This window comes from Bactrocera dorsalis, chromosome 1, assembly GCF_023373825.1.
Source record: "Bactrocera dorsalis isolate Fly_Bdor chromosome 1, ASM2337382v1, whole genome shotgun sequence".
NCBI classification, from domain to species: Eukaryota; Metazoa; Arthropoda; class Insecta; order Diptera; family Tephritidae; genus Bactrocera; species Bactrocera dorsalis.
The window spans coordinates 28,164,602-28,185,474 of NC_064303.1; the positions used below are offsets into that span (position 1 = coordinate 28,164,602).

At 30.5% G+C, this 20,873-nt stretch overlaps 2 protein-coding genes across 3 annotated transcripts in view; one reads left to right on the forward strand and one right to left on the reverse strand.

Annotated features, from left to right (window-relative positions):
• Positions 1-1,346: 1,346 nt before the first annotated feature.
• On the forward strand, positions 1,347-5,754 carry LOC105223745 (6-pyruvoyl tetrahydrobiopterin synthase). Of its 2 annotated transcripts, none has more exons than XM_011201550.4 (5): positions 1,347-1,490; positions 1,563-1,768; positions 2,317-2,396; positions 2,852-2,997; positions 3,061-5,754. In XM_011201550.4, the coding sequence occupies exons 2-5, from the start codon at positions 1,704-1,706 to the stop codon at positions 3,274-3,276; spliced, it is 507 nt and encodes a 168-aa protein (XP_011199852.1). In that variant the 5' UTR covers positions 1,347-1,490; positions 1,563-1,703; the 3' UTR covers positions 3,277-5,754. The 2 variants fall into 2 exon arrangements, with proteins under 2 accessions (XP_011199852.1, XP_049312359.1); XM_049456402.1 differs by having other exon boundaries at positions 1,352-1,490; positions 1,591-1,768.
• A 1,336-nt stretch (positions 5,755-7,090) lies between these two features.
• The window catches only part of LOC105223744 (alkaline ceramidase), a 30,645-nt gene continuing 16,862 nt past the window's right edge, over positions 7,091-20,873 (reverse strand). Inside the window, exons 2-4 of the mRNA XM_011201549.4 lie at positions 19,566-19,822; positions 17,945-18,082; positions 7,091-10,385 (exon numbers count right to left, since the gene is read on the reverse strand). Of these exons, the coding sequence (XP_011199851.1) occupies positions 10,067-10,385; positions 17,945-18,082; positions 19,566-19,822 (714 nt within the window). The 3' untranslated portion in view covers positions 7,091-10,066. The remainder of the gene's footprint in view (positions 10,386-17,944; positions 18,083-19,565; positions 19,823-20,873) is intronic.

Sequence of the window (20,873 nt, forward strand, 5' to 3'; positions counted from 1 at the left end):
GATCGATCGCTTTTAGGTGAACCTCCAAGCATTAGACGCTCCAAGGACCTTTGGTGGCAACTGGGTCAATACAAACAGCCATGACTTTTAAAATAATTACTTAAGTCGAAACTTTATTTAATGATGAATTTACTCATAAAAAACTATTTAAAATTGTAATATTTTCCAATAATTATTGACCAGATAAAAATCCGGGTCCGTTCCGGTTACGTAGAACCCACTGTCGTGGGAAATGTGCCTTTTTCTTAATGTTCTGGTTAACTTAAACAAAACTCCTTTTTTCGGTAAAGAATCTTTGGCTGCTAACCAGACACTGAGAAAAGGGCACTTAATGATAAACTTGCAGTGCGTACCTATTAGATACACTGAATTAACTACATATCGTCACTTGAAATGCAATATAACGTAACAACATTTTCGGAAATTTGCAGTGGCATGAAAGAAGCACGAAATAAAAATTTTTAATATTGGTTAAAACTGGTTTATATCTGAGGGCAGATCCTGAAAATGTGGGACATATGTAATATTATGTATGTAATTTGAAGTAGTGAATCGTAATCAATAAGACACTCAATTTCGAATTTTTTGATGATACGTTTTTTTGTATTTCAGGTGACGATATAAATAACACATATAACGTAAATGTTCAAAAATACTAAAAGTGATATAAAACTAACCATTCAACTTAGATATGTAAAATTTCATGATATGGCTATTAAGTTGCAAATTGTGAAATAAAATATCAATGAACCTATTAAAATGAAAAAAAAAACGTCTAAAAAAGATTAAAATGTTAAGAATCTTCAACCACCCGGTTAAAAAGATTTTAATATGTGTTCATTTATAGTAATTTTGACTCATTTCACATATGTATAACACACAGTGGTTTTGAACATAATTTCAAGATATCTAGCTGAAACTCTAATTTGTATACCTACACTAACTGTAACGTTCATTACTCGTATATTATTAGTTTTATAGCAGTCGAATTGTGCTCTCTGTATTTGAGTGACATCGTGTATTCTACTCATAACGTCAAAAACTTTCACAAATTGTAAATAAAACTGCGATAACGATACGGTAACTCTAAACACAATCCAAGCTTGAGAAGAGAAGTTTTTTAAACTACGTTTCGCACAGTAAAATTTAAAATGTTTCGATATATCTCCACCAAATATGTAAATACAGCAATTGGACGTATTATTGCATCGGAGAAAAAAAGTTTGATATTCAATCATGAATATTCGTTAGTTTTGAGTATTTTTTATTGCCGTTGAGTGAAATGTTAATTCGCCGTCGTTACTTTATCTTGCACCAGCACTGTAATCTTATCGTTTATAAATATGGCAGCTTCATTTACTAATCGTCAACATTACATTCGTGACATTCCAGCCGACAGTCAAGTTTTGTTTTCGTACGCTAATTCTCCAATTAGAAAAAGTTTATATTCTTATAAGAAAAATAAAGTGTGTTTTTCAAAAGTTATACAGGTAATTTATATTTAATGTAGTTGTTTAATTTAAGAATACTAATGAAGAATTTGTATTATTCTAAACTTTTAGAAATTTTGTTATTTTAAATAATCAGCAGCATTCACCCAACGCAGATTTACAATAACAAATTGAAATCTTTCTCAACTTCCGCTTTACCCACACCACACCGCAGTTAACTGAAGTGCTTTTGATAAATCGACGTAAAGTAAAATGTCGCAACCTGTTGCATTCCTTACACGCAAAGAAACATTCAGCGCTTGCCATCGTTTACACAGGTAAGGAAATATATTTTTAAATAACCACGTACATATAGTATATATATTAATAAATAAAATAAAATGCCTACAAATGTTAAATACATACATCTCGATAAGTATGTACTACGTACTACATATACAGTGTTCATGGCAGCGTAGCTTGTGATGCGGTTGAAGCTGTCTACTACGTTCTGGGTGAATCGAAATGTTAACCTTGATAAGCGACAGCAATCTTATGATTGACTTTTGGTATTTTTTTGTTCAATAAACAAACAAGTAAGTGGGGCAATAATAAAATGAGGAGCGTCTTATAAGTATCTTTACACTCAATTTAAAACCGCGTTTTCAATATACTATACATACATACTTATGTATACACAAGGTAAATACATATGTATGTAGATGGACATGAAAATGTAAACGAACACTTCATTCTGATAAACCGCAAATTGTAATTTTATAACTTTTAAGGAAAGAGGGCAATTGTTACTAGTTATTAATATATAGTACATACCCCTTAAAAAAATAATTTTAATTTAGTAACATGTTTCCTTCACTTTTTTTAGCCCACATCTAAGTGACGCCGAAAACGCTGAAGTTTTTGGGAAGTGTAATCATATAAACGGACATGGGCACAATTACACCGGTAATTATATATAATAACAAGAGAAAACGTTGTCTTCAACCGAAGCTAGAATACACTCACAAATTCAATTCCCTAGAAGAACTTGATTTTGATCGGCCATTTTGAATGACAGCTATTGCTATAGTAGACCAATAAGTTCAATACTTTCGGCTTTGGGCAATAATTCATGCCAAATTTCGAGATCTCTCGTCAAATAAGAACGTTTTCCTAGGACAGGATTTTGGCCGGGCAATTTGTACGGCAATTTTGTACTATAGTAGCCGGACGTTAGCAATTCCATCAAGCAGCTTCTTGGAAGGAAATAGACGTGTATAAAATTTCAGATTTATATTTATACTAATTCACATATGATTCGTACATACAGAGCTATTAAAGTATTTGTATTAGTATTCGTTGAGTGTATGGCATCATAAGTATGTACTAATGGTGCACGATGTATTGTTTATTATTTTCAGTGGAGGTAACAGTGCGTGGACCTATTGACATACGCACTGGGATGGTAATGAATATTACTGAATTGAAGACTGCGTTAGACAGAGTTGTGTTCAAGGATTTGGATCATAAAAATTTGGACTTAGATGTAGATTTCTTCAAAAAAACTGTAAGTATTTTAAAAATATAATAATAATATTTGTTTTTAATATAAAACATTTCACATATTTAGCCCAGTACTACGGAAAATGTTTGTGTTTACATTTGGGATAATGTGCGACAACATTTGAAACGTCCAGAACTGTTGTACGAAGTAAAAGTCTATGAAACTGATAAAAATTCAGTTAGTTATCGTGGACCATACAATCATAATGGCTATTACCAAGGAATGCAAATGAAACGCTCAGCTAAAACTTCTTGCACTAACATCTCTTCTGATTCTGACTAATGCTGCCTGGAGACCACAAGACTCGAATTGAATTGTGAATATGAATTTAATTAATGTTAGTTAAGGGGAAATACAACACTAAAAAATAAAATTAAATAAAATAAAATGTAGTATTTTTATAATTCCATTTAATTTTCTACAATCGACCTACCTATCAACAATGATTGCCTTTGTTTTGTCGTGTTAGTTCAATATAATTGATTATACTCTGCTGTAGCTTCAGTTTCAGATTCAATATTATTATAATTGTATTACATATACTCAATTTATATTCGATCAAGATGACCATTAATTCATATAATCAAAGATTGCTGATCGATGATTTTAATCTACAATAATGCGTTGTAATATGAACTTCTAGTGTCATTGATATGTGATTAAGAAATATATGTAAGTAGGTTGAAGAACATAAGAATTTCCTTATTAATTGAGGAGTTCTTTGTTAGAAAGTATTTATTATTATGTGCCATATTTGATAACGAATCTCATATCTTCTGTGAATAGTGCCATAGGGTTCTATCCGGCCAAATGCTGAAAATACTTTTTTCGATTAAACCCTACTTGCAGCCGCAATAGCAACAACAATAAAAACAAAGCTTATTAGGATACCAAATTAATCTACACTTTACTTTTACTATAAATAAACGTGAAAAGGAACGAGAAATAAAATATGCTTCATATACATATGTATACATATGTATATACAAATAAAGTCACTCAATACTCGGTAAATGGAGGTGTGGACTCATTTCGACCAATGGATCAGAGTTATCACTTATTAGATACTAATTAAAGTGTGGAACTAATTACATACATTTTTACAAAATTTTGATTTCAGTTTGTTTGCGGCGCGATAACAGCCCGCTTTCATCCATAAACAATTAAAACCTCAGTGTACCAAGAAGCACGTGTGCAAAAACAAATCGCCACGACAAATTGATCATTTACACCATGCCATTGCTTCCATTAAAAATACAATCAACTGGAATCGTATGCAAATTTTGCTGAGTGATAGTTCATATTGATAGTGGCTTAAGTAGCAAATAAAAATTGTATAACATTTTAGTGATATTATTTGTTTTATATAAACTTACTTTTTTTATTTTACATTTAATTTTTCAATCACAAACAATTCTATTACAGAAACTTGACTATTTTAATCATTGAACTTTCTGCCAAACCAATAGTAAAATATCGGTGTGTACTACATGTATGTACATACATACATACGTAAACTGCTTTCGGAAAATTTTATATTTGAATGTTAGGTCCTTTCAAATATTGCTTTTACATTGTTTTTCATATTTTATTATTTTTATTTGCATTACATAATATTGAAATAAACATTTAAATCCTAATAGAAAACGCCACGCTAGGGTCAAAACAAAATAACCATAAAAACTAGGTTAGAGAACTTGTTACTGTTATGTAATACTAAAGTTAAAAATTCTACCGCCTTTGTTTAAATTATTGTGTAAAAAATAATAGCTTTTTATCTTTTGTGGTCTTCGTATACTATAGATATGTACATATACATATGTAAATGATTCTATACTCACCTGGTACAGCTTAAACAAGAAAAACGTTATTCGGTTGCACCGAAGCTATAATATCCTTTACAGCTACGTCTACGTGATTTTCATCGTAAAGTTTGTATGACAGCTAATATATGCTATATTAGTTAAATCTGAACAATTTTTCCAGAGATTGCAGCCTTGGATAATAATCAATGCCAAATTTTCTGAAGATATTTTCTCAAAACTAAATATTTTCCCTACAAAGACTGAATTTGGATCATCAGTTTGTATCGTCAAGATTGTAACGTTGCCTTGAAAAAAATCCATTCCATTTTTCGTGAAGATATCCCGTCAAATAAAAAAGTTTCCCATCAACGACTGTACTTGATCCTTCAGTTTGTATGGAAGCTTTATGCATGGTAGTTCTCCTCTTTGGGAGAAAAGAAGGTTTACAAAATTTCAGATCGGCATCTCAAAAACTGAGAAACTAGTTCGACAGACATTGAGCGTCTACGGATAGGGATGACGTTTGTTTACGGATGTTTGTCTAATTTTGTCAGTGTGTTCAGTAAGATTTGCCGTTGCATTGTGTCACGTTTCACTTTGGCACAACGCTAGAAATTTGTTCAAGACGTCGTTTTTGTTGGTAGTTATTTTAGCTAAATCGACTCAACGGGGTATAAAAACACGAAGTAGAAAATTTGTATTACGAAAAAATATAATTTTATTGAAAGTTTCGTTTATTCTACATAAATAGGCGTACATAGTAGGTTTGAAATTGCTAAATTTAAAATAACCTTTATATTACTGTCTGCGAAATTAAGCATACATAATTTAAAAAACACATTAGTCCTAGCACTTACGTACCGTTTAAAGAAACATTATGTCTATTTAGATGAGGTAATGTAAATTTCACAATTAAATATTAATTCAACACAACCTTTGATTTATATACATATATTATATATATAACAAAAATAAAAAAATAAAATAAATAATAAAATTAATGTAATTGATAATCATACAATATGAAACTTGATAGGAAAACATAAAAGTTTAATTGATATTTTATAAGAAAAAACTATATCATGCAACTTTATTAAATTCCTACGTAAGTATATATGTGATTATGTAATATTTGGCGCTACTTATTTAACTAAATTTTAATCGTATTCAAATTTTATTTTATTTTACGCTTTTAACAACTTATTTATCGAGTTAATTAATTTTATATTTTTATAAATTTAATATTTTTGATACATAATTACTAGTTATATGTTTGTGTGTATAATTTCTTTAATATTCTAAGTAAAATTGATATTTGATTTACATCACGAGCCGTTTGCTTCTGTTTTCCTACTTGTAAGCTATTAAAGAGTCTAATAAGTGTGTACGAGGCGCCTTATTAGTTGATAAATATGCATAGCATATTTATATATTTTTATACGTGTGTCATTTATTTAACAAAGTGGTGGGTATTTATTTAACAAAGTTTCATTCAGCATATTTGTTTTAGCAATTTGAAAGCTAGTTAGCCACATTTGCATTGTAATTTAGAGATACTATAGTGTATTTGTTTGCAGATTTATAAGAGAATATATTACTTTGTTACTCAAGCATGCTTTTATAATAGCAAAATGTCTATAGGTGTGAATCATGATTTTGTAAACAGAAAAACTGAGCTACTGGAGAAAGCGATAATAAATTATGGAAAGGTAGCACAAATTATGGAAAATATAATTGAAAATTTAGCTGAATTTATTGTAATATCTTCTTCTTTATCTTCATAATTTTTATGGAATTTCAATTCATTTAATATGTCGGAAATGTCTTTCTTATACCGAAAGGTACCGAAAGGGTTTTTGAACGAAGTTGGCATGCCGAAGAGGCCTGCAACGGTTATTAATTAAAGCAAATATATTATTATTTTATGGCTGTTTCATATCAAAAATATTTATTAGTAAAAAAATAAGTTAAAATTTGATTAGAAATACGAAAAGCCTTTTTCGACTACCCAATATTTTACATTTTAGACTAAACTTTAACACCACTTCATCTCAAGTTTGTCTTTATAGTTTTTAGAAGAGAGCAAATAATTTTAAAAACTTGTAAATGTTTAATTTGTAAATGATTGATATATAACCCCCTTGGCAATGGTAGTCAAAGGGTTCAATGCTTTAAAACGAGAATAATTAGCCATCCAATGAAGGTATCTGTAGAATCTTAAAAAAAGCCTATTCTAACAGTTATTTTCTATAAATAATTTTTTTTTATAAAAATTTAAAAGTCTCTTTGCTAATTTTTTGTTATAATTTTGATGTTATCGAAAGATATCATTTATCAGTGCCTACTTATTACATATCTATAAAAGCTGAAATAGTATTGTAGTTTAGACGTTCTTTTTAGTGATTTCATAAAAAAAGAATGAATGAGTAATACTGTTATCTATTTGCTTGCTCTTTTGTATTGGCTAACTTGTGAAAAATTGTAGAGAAACTCCGGAAATGTATTAAAAGTTGATAAGATATTTCACGATATTTATACAAATATAAATTAATATGTATTCTGTAAACACAGATTGTTAAATTTGCATTTTAAAAAATGGCTCGCTGCAGAAAATAAATTTAAAATTTTTATCCCTTTTAGAGGTTATATGTATGTAATGTATTATAAATATAATTTAATTTTTAAGGTATAAATAATTTTATGGGCGAATGATAAATGTAAGCAATAAAAGTTGAAAAAGAAATGGTTTAAAATCTTTATCTACTGCAAAAAACCATGAGAGAAATACAGATGTGTGCAAAATTAATGTTATGTTATTGACATTTCCTTTTCTTAAAATGTCAAACTGAGTGCATAAATTCGCAAAACTACTCATACTGTATTGTAGAACATCAAATAATGAATTTTTTAAAATTTATTCAGTAAACTGTAAATTTTAGCCATAGTAACTAAAAGTATGAATATCAAGTTTTTTTGTTAACATCACTATAAACTTTAGGAACTTAATGGATGCAATCACACATTTATAATATAAATAAGAGGGCTGTATGGTCATTTTATGTAATTATTTCCATAAGAGTTTTATACATACATATGTATGTATAGGAGGTTTTTATAAAAATAATAATGAAAGAAATATCACAATCGATTTTAATTTTTGATTTTTCTGTCAAACTCTTTTTGGTAGTTTTTAGAAAAAATAGTAAAATTTTAGAATAATATTAATCAGGGTCATAAATATTGCATTAAAAATTATTAATTATAACTTTTTTTGATTTTTTAATTTCGAAAATATTAATTAAAAATAATTTTAAATTTCCAACATAAACATGTAATAGGGATTTTTAATATTAAAATTAAAAAAAAAAAGTAATTTCAAAAACCGGATTTAAAAACTAAAAATGAAATACTTATTAATAACCGGATTAAAAGTTTTATTTTTAATTTTTTTTACCGAACTAAAAAATAAAGAGGAAATGTTAAACTCATGTACATATATAAATGAAAATTAAAAAAATAATTGTTTTAGAAATTTAAATTTGATTTGATTTTGTAATCTCGAAAATGTGATTTAAAAATATTTTTTTATTTGTAACCCCAAATCCATGGGATTTTTAATCCCAAATACCGGGTAGATAAATAAACAAATAAAAATTTAATTTTTATTACGATTTTAAAATTTTATTTTCAACCCGGTATTTGTGAGCATTACTACATTTCCAATTTATATTCCGGGTTTTGGAATTACAAAAAATACTGGATTGAAAAATAACAAGAAAATTTGAAACTCATGTTTATAATTCAAATTTAGAAAAGTAATTGTTTTAGAAATTACGATTTTACTCGTTTGCATACTTCTACTACAACTTTGTTACACCATCATGGTTAACATATGAAAATGAAAGCTCTTTTTTACACAAATTTGAACTAGTTCGAAACTCTTTATCTTATTTATATTTAATTGTTTTTAATTATAGTGTTTTAATTAGAAATATGTAAATATTTCCTTCTTTAGCCCTTTATCCAATCTTTTCATTTGAAAAATATTTTTTTGTGACTCCAATTTTTAATTTACAAAATATTTTCTTATTTTTTTAGACTCAAACAACTGAAATCAAACATTTAATTTTTTTTTTTAATTTTCAAAATATACAATAAAATTTTCAATTCTGACTTAGAATATCTAGTTTTTAAATCAAGAAGTTTTCAATTAAATTTTTTTTTATATCACAAAATTAAAAATTAAATTTTTAGTTTTGATTTAGATAATTCCAAAGCCGGAATTAAAAATTCGAAATCGAATTGAAATTGGTATTAAAAATTATAAATCTAGATTTTAAATAAAACAATTTTTATTCAAAATTTAAAATATAGTTTTTAAATAAAAATGTTTTTAAATTAAAAAACGCGCAATCCTGGTTTGGAAGATATATAATATGGTATAAAATAATAATAATAATATTTCATTGTAATATGAAATGAAATGAAAGATTTAGCTGGTTTGTGGATTACAATCAGATTGGTGCTAAAACACATACATACATATATGTATTTTGTTAAAAACTAATTTAGTATTTGGTTTGAGCACAATTTAATAGCTATTTAAATAAATTAATTATTTATTGTATTTCTTAGAACAACGCTATATATTGCATACTAATTGAAAACAGATAAACTTAGGTATTAAAAAAGCTTTTCAATGTATATAACTAAATTATATTCTACATAACACATTTATACAATATTTAGCCAATTATTAGAAATAAAGATGACACTTTTCGTACAGGTTAACCACAAACGCAAACAGTCACCGCAACTTTATATGGAAAATATAGTCATTCTTGTTAGAGGGTATTTTTAGAAAAAACTAATTGCTTTCATTTACAACTGCCAAGTGTTAGACGAATACAATTAAATTTGGCATCATACATATGTAGTTTATATTTATGTACCTACATACACTCTCTATTGCAGCTAAATCTATAATTTCGTACTTTCGCAGCTACAACAGGTAATACTTATAAGCTATTCTGACATTTTGAAACATACATACATACACATGTACTATGTATGCATGCTTAAACTTATGCATAATAATTTTGCACTAATAAAAATGTGTTGTAAAATTGATATATAACATTTGTATTTGTCTTTTTGATCTACTTTTTAATTTCTAAGCGGCGCATCCTCGGTGAAACTAATTATGTATAGCTATATATATATAATATATGTATGTATACTCGTATGTACATAAGTATTTATATTTTTTAGATGGCACTCTTGATGGTCATGCCCGGATTTCGTATGTATATGAATGGTATGCCGAATTCGAAATCGTTTTTAGGCCAATACTTTAGCATCGGTTGGCGTTGTGGCAACTCGGTTTCGACATAGAAGTACGCGTACAAAACTAAAACCGTATATGCAGCGATGAATATGAATATATGCCAAAAACCATGTAGATATGGAAAATTAATAGCCGACCAAGCGTCGCAGAACATTCGGTCGTTGATCCAACAGAAAACTGCAACCAGCCAAACGGCGGTGCAACGCAAGCCTAGCCGATAAACACGCTGATCTCGCACTCTGAAAGCAAAAGGAAAAAAAAAATGGTGAACTCATTCACATACATATATGAAATAATTATGTAAAAGGTGAAAATGTAACAATTAGCAAAATTACAATTACAATAATATTATAATCAACGTGCTATTCTTAGCCACAAACAACTAATTAAGTACCATACATGTGTACTTATATACATACACGTGTATTATATGAAAATTTAAGTGACCTACTGAGACCATATATGCATATGTAAATAGGCATTTTGGCTTTCCTACAAAGGTGTTACATTTTATAAGTTTATTGACTATCTGCGAAATAGAAGTAATTATATACAAGATTATTTCGCTTCACATTACTAAACAAAAAGTTTACACAAAATAGTTAGCTAACTATAATAAAAGTAAAATAAATAATAAATAACATTAAATTCACTTGCACCAAAGCTATAATACCCTTCACAAAAGCGTTCCCAAGCGTTATCGCTTCGCTCTATGGACTCTTGAAAAGTTCCAAGAAGATCCGACGTTGTCGAGGCAAATTTTGTGCAATGATGAGGCCCATTTCTGGCTCAATGGGTATGTAAATAAGCAAAATTGAAACATTTGGGACGAATATCAAACTGAAGAGATTCAAGAGCTGTCATTTCATCCAAAAAACAACGATTTGGTGGTGGTGTAGAAGGAGTAGGCAGAGAAAGGCATTGGCAACAACTGCATGGCATGAGACATGCCAAGTTGCTAAAGGGGGGGTACAATCTCAGCAGGTTTCAATTTGAAACTGATCTCCCCAGGAATAAACACAGGCTACTGATCGCATTTTACACCTGCCACTGCAAGTCAATAAGCATTTACAAACATGGGTTTATCTTCTTGCATAAACTGCCGGTTCTGCGACAGGAAGCCTGAAACACCAGAACAACTGCTAACAGACTGCACAGCAGTCTGTAGACGCAGGATTAAGGCCCATGGATCCATATTTCCGAATAGGGATCGCATCGCCTCACTAGCACCCAGCGGAATATTGGACTTTATCAATATGCTGGGCCTATGTGAATCTTTATGATTTAGGGAGAGGGCACAATAGACCTAAGATTGATACACATGATTGAAGATAGGTAATATGATGAGACCCATTTTTAGCTTAATTACTTCGTTAACAAACAAAATTGGGCTGAGTCAAATCAAGAACTTGGAACTTTTTAAGAGCCCACAGAGCAAAGCGATGTCGCTTGGGAAGGTCAGTTCATGCACAAGTTGTATTTTGTATCCTTTCAATTTAAGATCTCGACGTAAAATGCCCAAAGTTGTTCTGTATGTCAGTCCGAGTTGCTGTGAACGGCGCCGAATCGACTTTCGACGGTCTTCGTGTACACTCTCACCTATGGCTGCTATATTTTCTTCACTTCATTTTGGACGTGATTTGACGCCGATTGTCGCCTTGAAAGATAATATTAGACGCGTATGCTAACATATGGCGCCAATTTCTGAAAAAAGTGGTTCCAAATTGCGCCTCTGGGCTTTTAAAAAGTTAAAAGTTAAATTTTTGGTCACACGATTAAAGTATAGACATTTTATTTTGATTTTAATAAGTTTCTTTCTAGACGACCAGCAAAACTATATGTTGGATCCATATCAAAATCCCAATCAAAGTGCCGAAGAACACAATTCCTAACCTATTGGCCAAAAACTTACACTTCCTTTCAATTTTTAGCCCACAGATGTCCCTTGCTACTGCAACCTCTTGTATCAAATTGCAGGTTTATATCTTAATTAAGTTCTTAGTTATGGTATTTTATAGGTTTTTGAAAAATTGGATTTTATGGGCATGGAAGGGTCCTAAACGCCCATCTACGAACTTGTCTTCCGTGTACCTTTAAGATCAGATTTTCAACTCGTATCTAATTCTATTTTTAGGTGATACAATCAACCGTTAGATGAACAAACCTATTACACTCTGCAGCAACATGTTGCAACAGTATAAAAACATGTGCACTTAATTTCTCCAAAATAGCTCATATATAGACTATATTGAACGATATTTTAGGTAAAAACCCAGGTATAAGGATTAGGTTCCACACATTCGGTACTTACTTTCCGATTTCGAAAATTGAAAGAAACGGATGGAATTTAAATTTTCTTTTTTTATTGGTTGAAATTAATCGATACGTTCTTTAGATATGGTATTTTACCTAAATGCACATTGTCCAAATTTTACGCAACTCTCTTGAAGTCCTTCGTAGCACTATAAATGCTTCTGACGTGTTTCTTTAGTGAGTTATGGCTTTTCCAGTGATTAAAATTAAAAAAAAAAACTTGGATGATACACATAGCTGTAAAATTAGATTCTTCTCCATATTAAGATACTACCTACAGGATTACGGTTTTAGATATAAAACTTTATAATCATCTGATTAACGCATGGTAATGTTCCGTTTCCGTTCATCTACAATACCAATCCCCTCAATGTATAAGTGGAACAAGTGTACTAAGTTTCATCGGTGAATCGGTATTCGTTGAATAAAAATAAACGAGGCCTGAGCAAGGTCTAGTAGATTACATGGAAACACACTTTGACTGACTAGTTGCAGTGTATACCAATTTATAACTGGTGAATTTCACAGTAGGGAATTTATTCAATACACTAATTTGCATGTATACTCATATATCATATAAGTTTTTAGTGCTTATGCACCTAATTGTAGAAATATAAAAAATTTGCAGCGATTTTTTTATTAATTGAACTGAGGTGTAGAAATAAATTATGTTAAGGTCAATTAACTGTATTGAATATTCGCAATTTTGCACGCGATATTGCGAACTTTCCGTTCATTTGTTAATGGAATATACACATACAGACATGTATACCTGCTCGCATATGGAAGAATTCAAAAAACAGTAAACCAAATATTAATTGCTGCATGCGCATACACTTAATATATCTAAGTGTCTTTCTAAAATTGGAATTTGAAAATTATTATAAAAAGTTTAAATCTAACAAATTTGTATATTATATTATATATATTATTTATTTTTATATTGCTCTGGCTTGCGTTAGATTATTATGAAGTTGAACTAATTACCAATAATTGAAGGAAAACAAAAAAAAATTAAACATTCATTGCAACGTACCTGAAAAAAATATAGAAAAATCTCAAAAGCACTCAGAAATATTCCCGTAAGAGTTGAAATAATCGCAGTACACAAATCAGAAAAAACGTTAACTTCAGTTACACCCAAGCTATAATGCCTTTCACAAAAAGATTGCTTAAAAAAGCTTTGATCGGACAGTTTATCTGGGAGCTATATGCTATAGTGACTCGATCTAAACAATTTATTCGGAGTTTAGTTTCCCATACAAACTTTATTCCGATCGATTAGTTTGTATGACAGCTACATATATGTACATATGCTTACTATACGCTGTTCAATATGTAATAAGTAAGGATGACTTCTCTGTTCTCAATATCAACCATATTTAATATTCTAAAATTAGTATGCAGTATACTAATATGTTCATCAAATGTCTTTTAATCCACCTTTTGGTTATTTTCTAGTCTCTTTTGGGCCCTAACACGATTTTCGACTTTTACAAGCTCACTTGTTGTTGTTGTTGAGCCTTTTTGATAATAATCTTTCTCTTTAGAATGCTGGCAGGTCTCCTCTTTTCACGAAAGTTTGCTTACGGAATTATAGCGAAACATTAGCTAATAAGTTTGAATCATCGCGGAGTTTAAGTTCGTATTTCTTTCTGCTGCCGTCAACTTCTTTCTTTACCCTAGCAACACCAAGATCTATGTATGTAATAATTTTCATATCGAATGTATCATAGTTAAGGATTTTTGACTGAACGTGATTATGTCAATGTGGGCTAAACAAGTCGCACTACACAGTTGAATACCATAAATACAATTCGGCCTTTTTACAGCGTTGTAGGTATAGCAGAACTTAGTGGTCAAGGCTAAGTTTAGAATTATTATTTAAAGTCGCTTAAAATTTGCTGCTCTCACTTGGTACTGAAATCCTTTCTAATCTGAAACTGTTTAAAAGTATTTTACTTGTTGTTTTCACACTTGGGTGCTTGTTTAGCAACACTTGCCATATTTACAACACATTCTTCTATGTATGTACATATACAATATATAGTGATATGAGAGGGCTTTATATACCCCGTTGTGAAAATTGGATGATGGGAGTGGCATCATCAACTTTTTGATGCTGCATGGTTCCTTTCCATATAACACAATTTTAAATTCCATTTGTTTCTTTCACTTTGCAGTACAGAAATCAAGAAGTAATTAATATAATGGGATAAAATTGTTCCCAAAGCCAACCAAAACTGTTCAAGCCCTTAGGTACCGAATATGTGAACCCCAGTATCCATAGTAGTTTTTGACCGAAAATATCGGTTAATGTAAGGGATACCCAATTGAAATTCAGAGAGAATCCTTTCCTGACAATAGTAACTATGTGTATCGAAAATCGATTGAATCAATACTTTCCTGACCACCCATATACCTAATATAAAGTTTCTCTAACTTCCGGGTGACTTTATACTGCAAATATCAGTCAATATTTGAGTTATCTCAATAAAAATGGGAGAACGAGTTTTACTCATAACAGTGTATCTTTGTGCCGAAAATAGATTAAATTGGGCGAAAACTTGACATACCCCCGATATAACTAATATTAGGATTTTCGAATATCCGGTTGATTTAGTCCATATGATTAGTTATTGTATGCGAAGCACCTTAATGAAGCCCTGTGAACACTTTTTTAGCATGTGGCATGATAATGGTTAATGATAAAATCGCGTCGATACTAGCCCAACTCCCATATACTACATACTTGTATAATGATTTTCGTTTTTGTTACAAACATTATACCGGATTTTAAGGATTAAGTATTCTAAATATTTTTGCCTAAGAAACTATAGGTCTAAAACCGTTTTGCGAGCTAACGATGTTTAAGGCGAAGAAAAATGTGAATAATCACTTGTATGGGATAAAATGTGATATCGCGAAATCGATTTTAGATCCATTGTCGCCTAAGCAAAGTTGTTCAGAGTGATCCGTAAAACCTTTTCCGAATACGCAATTATTTCGTTTTGGCTCTTTGTGAATCAACACGCTCTAACATATAGTACATAGTTAAAGGCCTTGTAAGCCGACGAACTTTGAGAGCTGATAAGCTGCACTTTGCCTGTCCTAGTTTTAATGACCTTGCTTACAATTAAATCCAAGAACACATTGCATGTTATGGCCGAATACAAATTGTGTTAATGTTTTCAAAAGCGGAAGTATCATAATTAAACAATATGTATATTATTGAGTAACAAAAAATACATACACACTAATGATTACACAAAAGAACTAGTACTTTCAACATTTTAAGCTGTAAATGAAAAATTTTTATACAACTTTTTATTAGATATCCGTCGACAGGGGTTTATCTTTTAGCAGGTCATAAATAAATAATAATATAAACTAATAATTGTAATAATAATAATAAATAAAATATATATCTACCTGGATTGAAAAAATAAAATTATGAATTAGTCAAATCAGATAATTTTTTGTTTAACACAATTTGGAAATATCAATTAGAGTTATTGTCTGAAACTTTCCAACTTTCCTCAAATTTTCGTTAAACCTTTTCTAATAAGTGGAATCGTTTTCTGAGGTCTTGTTTCTTCAATTAAAAAAACCTATAAATTTTAACCACTTTATTTATTCGATGGTGTAATGGGTTATATGTCAAGTCGGAAACATATATGTACATAAGTCTTTGTTGTGCAATCCTCTTATACATTATAATGAATATTTAAAACCAAAGCAATTGATTTTTGTATAACACAGTGAGTAAATATTTAAATTGACATTCACCCAAGCCTATTCATGGAAATTTCCAGTACAAACATGTCAAACCCCAATCTTTATTAGACATTAGATTGCATTGACTAAAGATCGTAGGCAGATAACAGTTATAAATGATTTTTGTTGACAATTTTAAACGGATTTCTGTAAATTTAACGAAAGTATTCTATTCAACGTTCCCTTGGATGTCAAAAAGAATTGGATTAGAGTTTTGATAAATACTGTCAGAGGACGTACTTAAGTTAGCCGTAATTCTATTATATCCGTCAAGAACACTATGGTAAATGCAAGGTGCATTTCAAAGTAAACAGAACAATTGGTTTTTCGGCAAAATCAATTTATTTTATTCAAAATAGACTCCTTCTGCTTCAATACAGCTCTTTGCACGGTCCAAAAGCATGTCGCACAAGTGTTTTAGCTCGTTGGCCGGTATGACCGCTAGTATGCCGGTGCAAGCCTATTGAATGGCCGCTACGCCTGCATAACGCTTTCCTTTCATGGGCAAACGCATTCTTCCGAAAAAGAAGTCGCACGGTGACATATCACGTGAATACGGGAAGTGATTTACCTTCGTGTAACTTCTGGCTATTCAGCAAATTCACATGACCACTCCAAGGATACCGTTTTGACTTAATTGAGGATATAAAAGCTGAATCGAAGAAGACTCTGATGGCCATGACGGCCACAGAGGATTTTTTCCAAGTGTTATGATAACTGGAAAATTCGTGGCATAAATGTATTGCAGCGGAAATATTTGAAGGATATGAAATGGACAAAATTCACCTTTCAATTTGATCACAGAAGTATCTAATGTGAAATTAAAGAAATCGTTTTTTTTTTCACCTCTTATTTGTATACTCTGAACAGGGTTTGCCACGAAATTTGTAACATCCAGAAGCAAACGTTGAAGACTCCATAAAATATATGTTTATATAAAGAAGAAAAAACTTTAATCTCGGTTGCCGAAGCTATAATACCCTTCACAAATACAAAAGGATCATTACAATAATTTTATTCCGAACGCTCAGTTTGTATTACAGCTGACTGTCTTTATACATACTCGTATGTGCGAACTAGCCCTTTCGCGATTTCGATCTGCAATTTTAAACATATTATTTTCTACTCAAGATGTTGCTCATTTCTCAGAACCGCCGATATCGGGCCACTGTAGCATATAGCTGACATATAAACTGATTGATCAGATTTCTCTTAAGGAATCTTTGTATATTTGAGGGTTTTTTTCTTAAAGGGTACAAACTTTTATTTCTATAAGAAATGCTCTTGTAAGGGGTATTATAGCTTCAGTGCAGCCGAAGTTAGCGTTTTTTCTTGTTTTATCTTTCATAAACTTTTTTAAGATTAACCATAAATTTATGTGTAACGGTTTCATTTTTTTTTTCAAAAATAAATCGCGAATAAGTACATTTTTCATCCTCTCCCCTCAGAACGTTTTAAAATCTTTTAAATTATGAATTATGGTAGTCACTTAGTATATTGATTTAATTATATCGTACATAATAATAGCATGTCCACTAAATTATTGTTATTATTTTCTAAACACATACATACATATATTTAATTCATATTTATTTGCATATAATATATCACCTTTACTATTAATTGTAGTGCTTATATTGCATTTAGGTACACACTGAGTCTCCAAATAATGTTACCATTTTGCATAGTTATTATAATAAACGCTTACCTTTGCAGCTCACGATACATCATTATCATTGTTGGCACGCCCATAGCCATTAGTACAAACGCATTAACTATGGGCTTCCAAATCGACATGCCCGTCGCAAAAATCGCCGAAAGAAACATGAACACGCTGAATGTTTTCCTATAAATAAAAATTAATATTTTGGTTTCGCAGTCATTAAGAATTTGAAATATCAAATTTTAAATTTACTCAACAAAAATTTTGATTAATTATTTCAGATTTTTTTTTTCGACAAAATTTCGAGTATATATAAATTTAGTAATGAAATACATAATAGTTAGCAGTTTTTTATGAATATTGACTTCTAACTAGTCAAGTCTAATAAAAAAAAAAACATTATTTTCCGACAAACGACTTTAGTAATCGTACCTAGTGTTAACTTATCCAATATAGCGTTAGAAAGATAAGATTTCGTATTAAAAAATAATCTCAGACAGTTTTTTAATTCCTAGACTCGGTATTACTTGAGCACGAGTCAAAGATGGGCATCAGCAAGGAGAAAATACTCTATGTTTTAATTTTTTTTTTTTGATAAAGAAATGCCAAGCGGCTGAAAAGTGTTTGTGGCCCTGATACTGTAAGAGTCAATCATACACAATTTTAGGAAAGTCGTTTCAGTTCTGCTAATATAGATGTCAATGATGCAATACGCTCTGGAGGACCAATTGTCGAATATATCGATAATATAATGTAAATCTTCGAGTTCGACCGTCATGTAAGCACTGTTTCGATTAATCAGAAGCTAAACATGGTAGCACCATTTAAATAATGTTGAATACTAAAAATCGAAATTTGGGAGTTACCTGAGTTAACGCAAGAAACTCATGATCCGAATAATTTCCATCGAAGGCGCTTCTGAATAGCAACAAAATCGATCCATCTTCAAAACGCATAGTTATTGGTATAGAAAAGTTTGTTACTTACGATAACGTCAAGCGAAAACGGTGTTTGGTGAGATTGGCAAGGAATCATCTATCACCAGACTCTTAATTCAAACCTGTGCTATCACCAATTGGATCACCTAAAGTAAGCAGTCGCCCAGACATGACCAACTTCACCCAAGCAGTTGTATTCCATCAGGATAAGCCAACCCTGACTCGGTAGTGACTCGCGGGATGTTCTTGTGCCTCCATTTTATCTATGGCGAATGATTTTGCTGATGAAAAATTCGTATTAAGAAAGCTTCTGTAAATCAACTGTCCGAATTTGTTTATCAATACGGACGCGGGTTTCTATGAGAATGACATTATGAAATTACCTTCGAAACACCAACAAGTTATCGAACAAAAGTGCTTACACATTTCAGCTAAATCAGATAAGTGTGCCACATAAAACTACAATTAAAAGCAAAAATAGTGGATTTCTTTTTAACAGACCTTGTATTATTAAATTAGCCCACAAAAGGTAATCTATCGTGGTAAGGTCACATTACCTATTGACTGATCTATTTAATACAATTCGATTACCAAAAGCTTGTCATATAAACTAAAGATTTGATATCCTATAATATGGTTATATACCCTTTCAAATAATACTATATTATATGTATATACATATACTATATGTACATATTTCTGAATTTTAAGAATTTTTCATTACTTACCGGTCATTACGGAAGACTTTTGGATAATACTTTTTTGGAAAGAACAATGAGTAAGCAGCCATAAAAACCCATAAAATCGCCAGCTCATCAAGTAATTGACCAATTAAACTGAGCGTTGCATGGAAGTACATTGAGCTTAAACCCACTATTATAAGTAGAACCCAGAGGACGTGTATACCAGGTGTTACGAAACGCCCATACTCCTTAAATAAACATATCAACACTGGCGGCAGGAGCAGAAACAGAAAATTACTTGTCTGTAATGATAATGATAATATAATGTGTATTTTAAGGACATAAAGTGTAGGTATTCATACAATTATATAAGATATTAGGGTGAACAATCTTTGAAAATATTACGAAATCAATTAAATATGTATACATACTTACATATGTACCAATGAGTACAATTAATCAATGTAAGTGCATAATAAATAATTATTACACACATTTATTACATATCGTCACCTGAAATGCAAATTAACGTAACAACATTTTCAGAAATTTACAGTGGCATGAATGAAACACGGAATAAAATGGAACATGAGTGAAACAAAATATTAATATTGGTTAAAACTGGTTTATATATGACCGCAGAACCAGAAAATGTTGAACATATTTAATATTATGTATATAATTTGAAGTAGTGAAGCGTAATCAATAAGACACTCAATTTCGAATTTTTTGATGATACGTTATTTTGCATTTCAGGTGACGATATAGACATTTTTGGAATGGGTGTATTTTTAAGGTACGCTATTAACCGAAAACGTATAAAGTGCTTAACTAAGCTGTAAAATAAGATATAGAACTTTGACAAAGGGGATCGCAGTAGCTAGGGGAACCTGCGGACTAAAATTTTTGAAAAAGTGGAAAGTAAAGCTACAAAGCTATATTCACTCAGGATAAATCCTGTGGTGCTCTACTGCACACTTTTAGGCAAAATCACATATCTCGAAATGAAAATGAACGGATCAAGTGGCGTGGGTGTAGTACGAGTATACAAATCAAGAAGCAATTGATATAACGGGATAAAACTCTAAATTAATCATTTTTCAATTGAAATTTTTTTCAATTAATTGAATAGCGAAAACTGTTCAAATCCCCTAAATACCCAAAATGTGGAATCCACTATTTATAGTTGACCGAAAATATCGGTCAATGAATGGAATATATGTATGTATAATTAAAATTCAGAGAAATCCTGATAATAGTTTCTCTGTTTATTAAAAATGGTCAATACTTCCCTGAGCCCCTATAATATATACCTAACATAATATATAGAAAATCTCGAACTTACGGGTAACT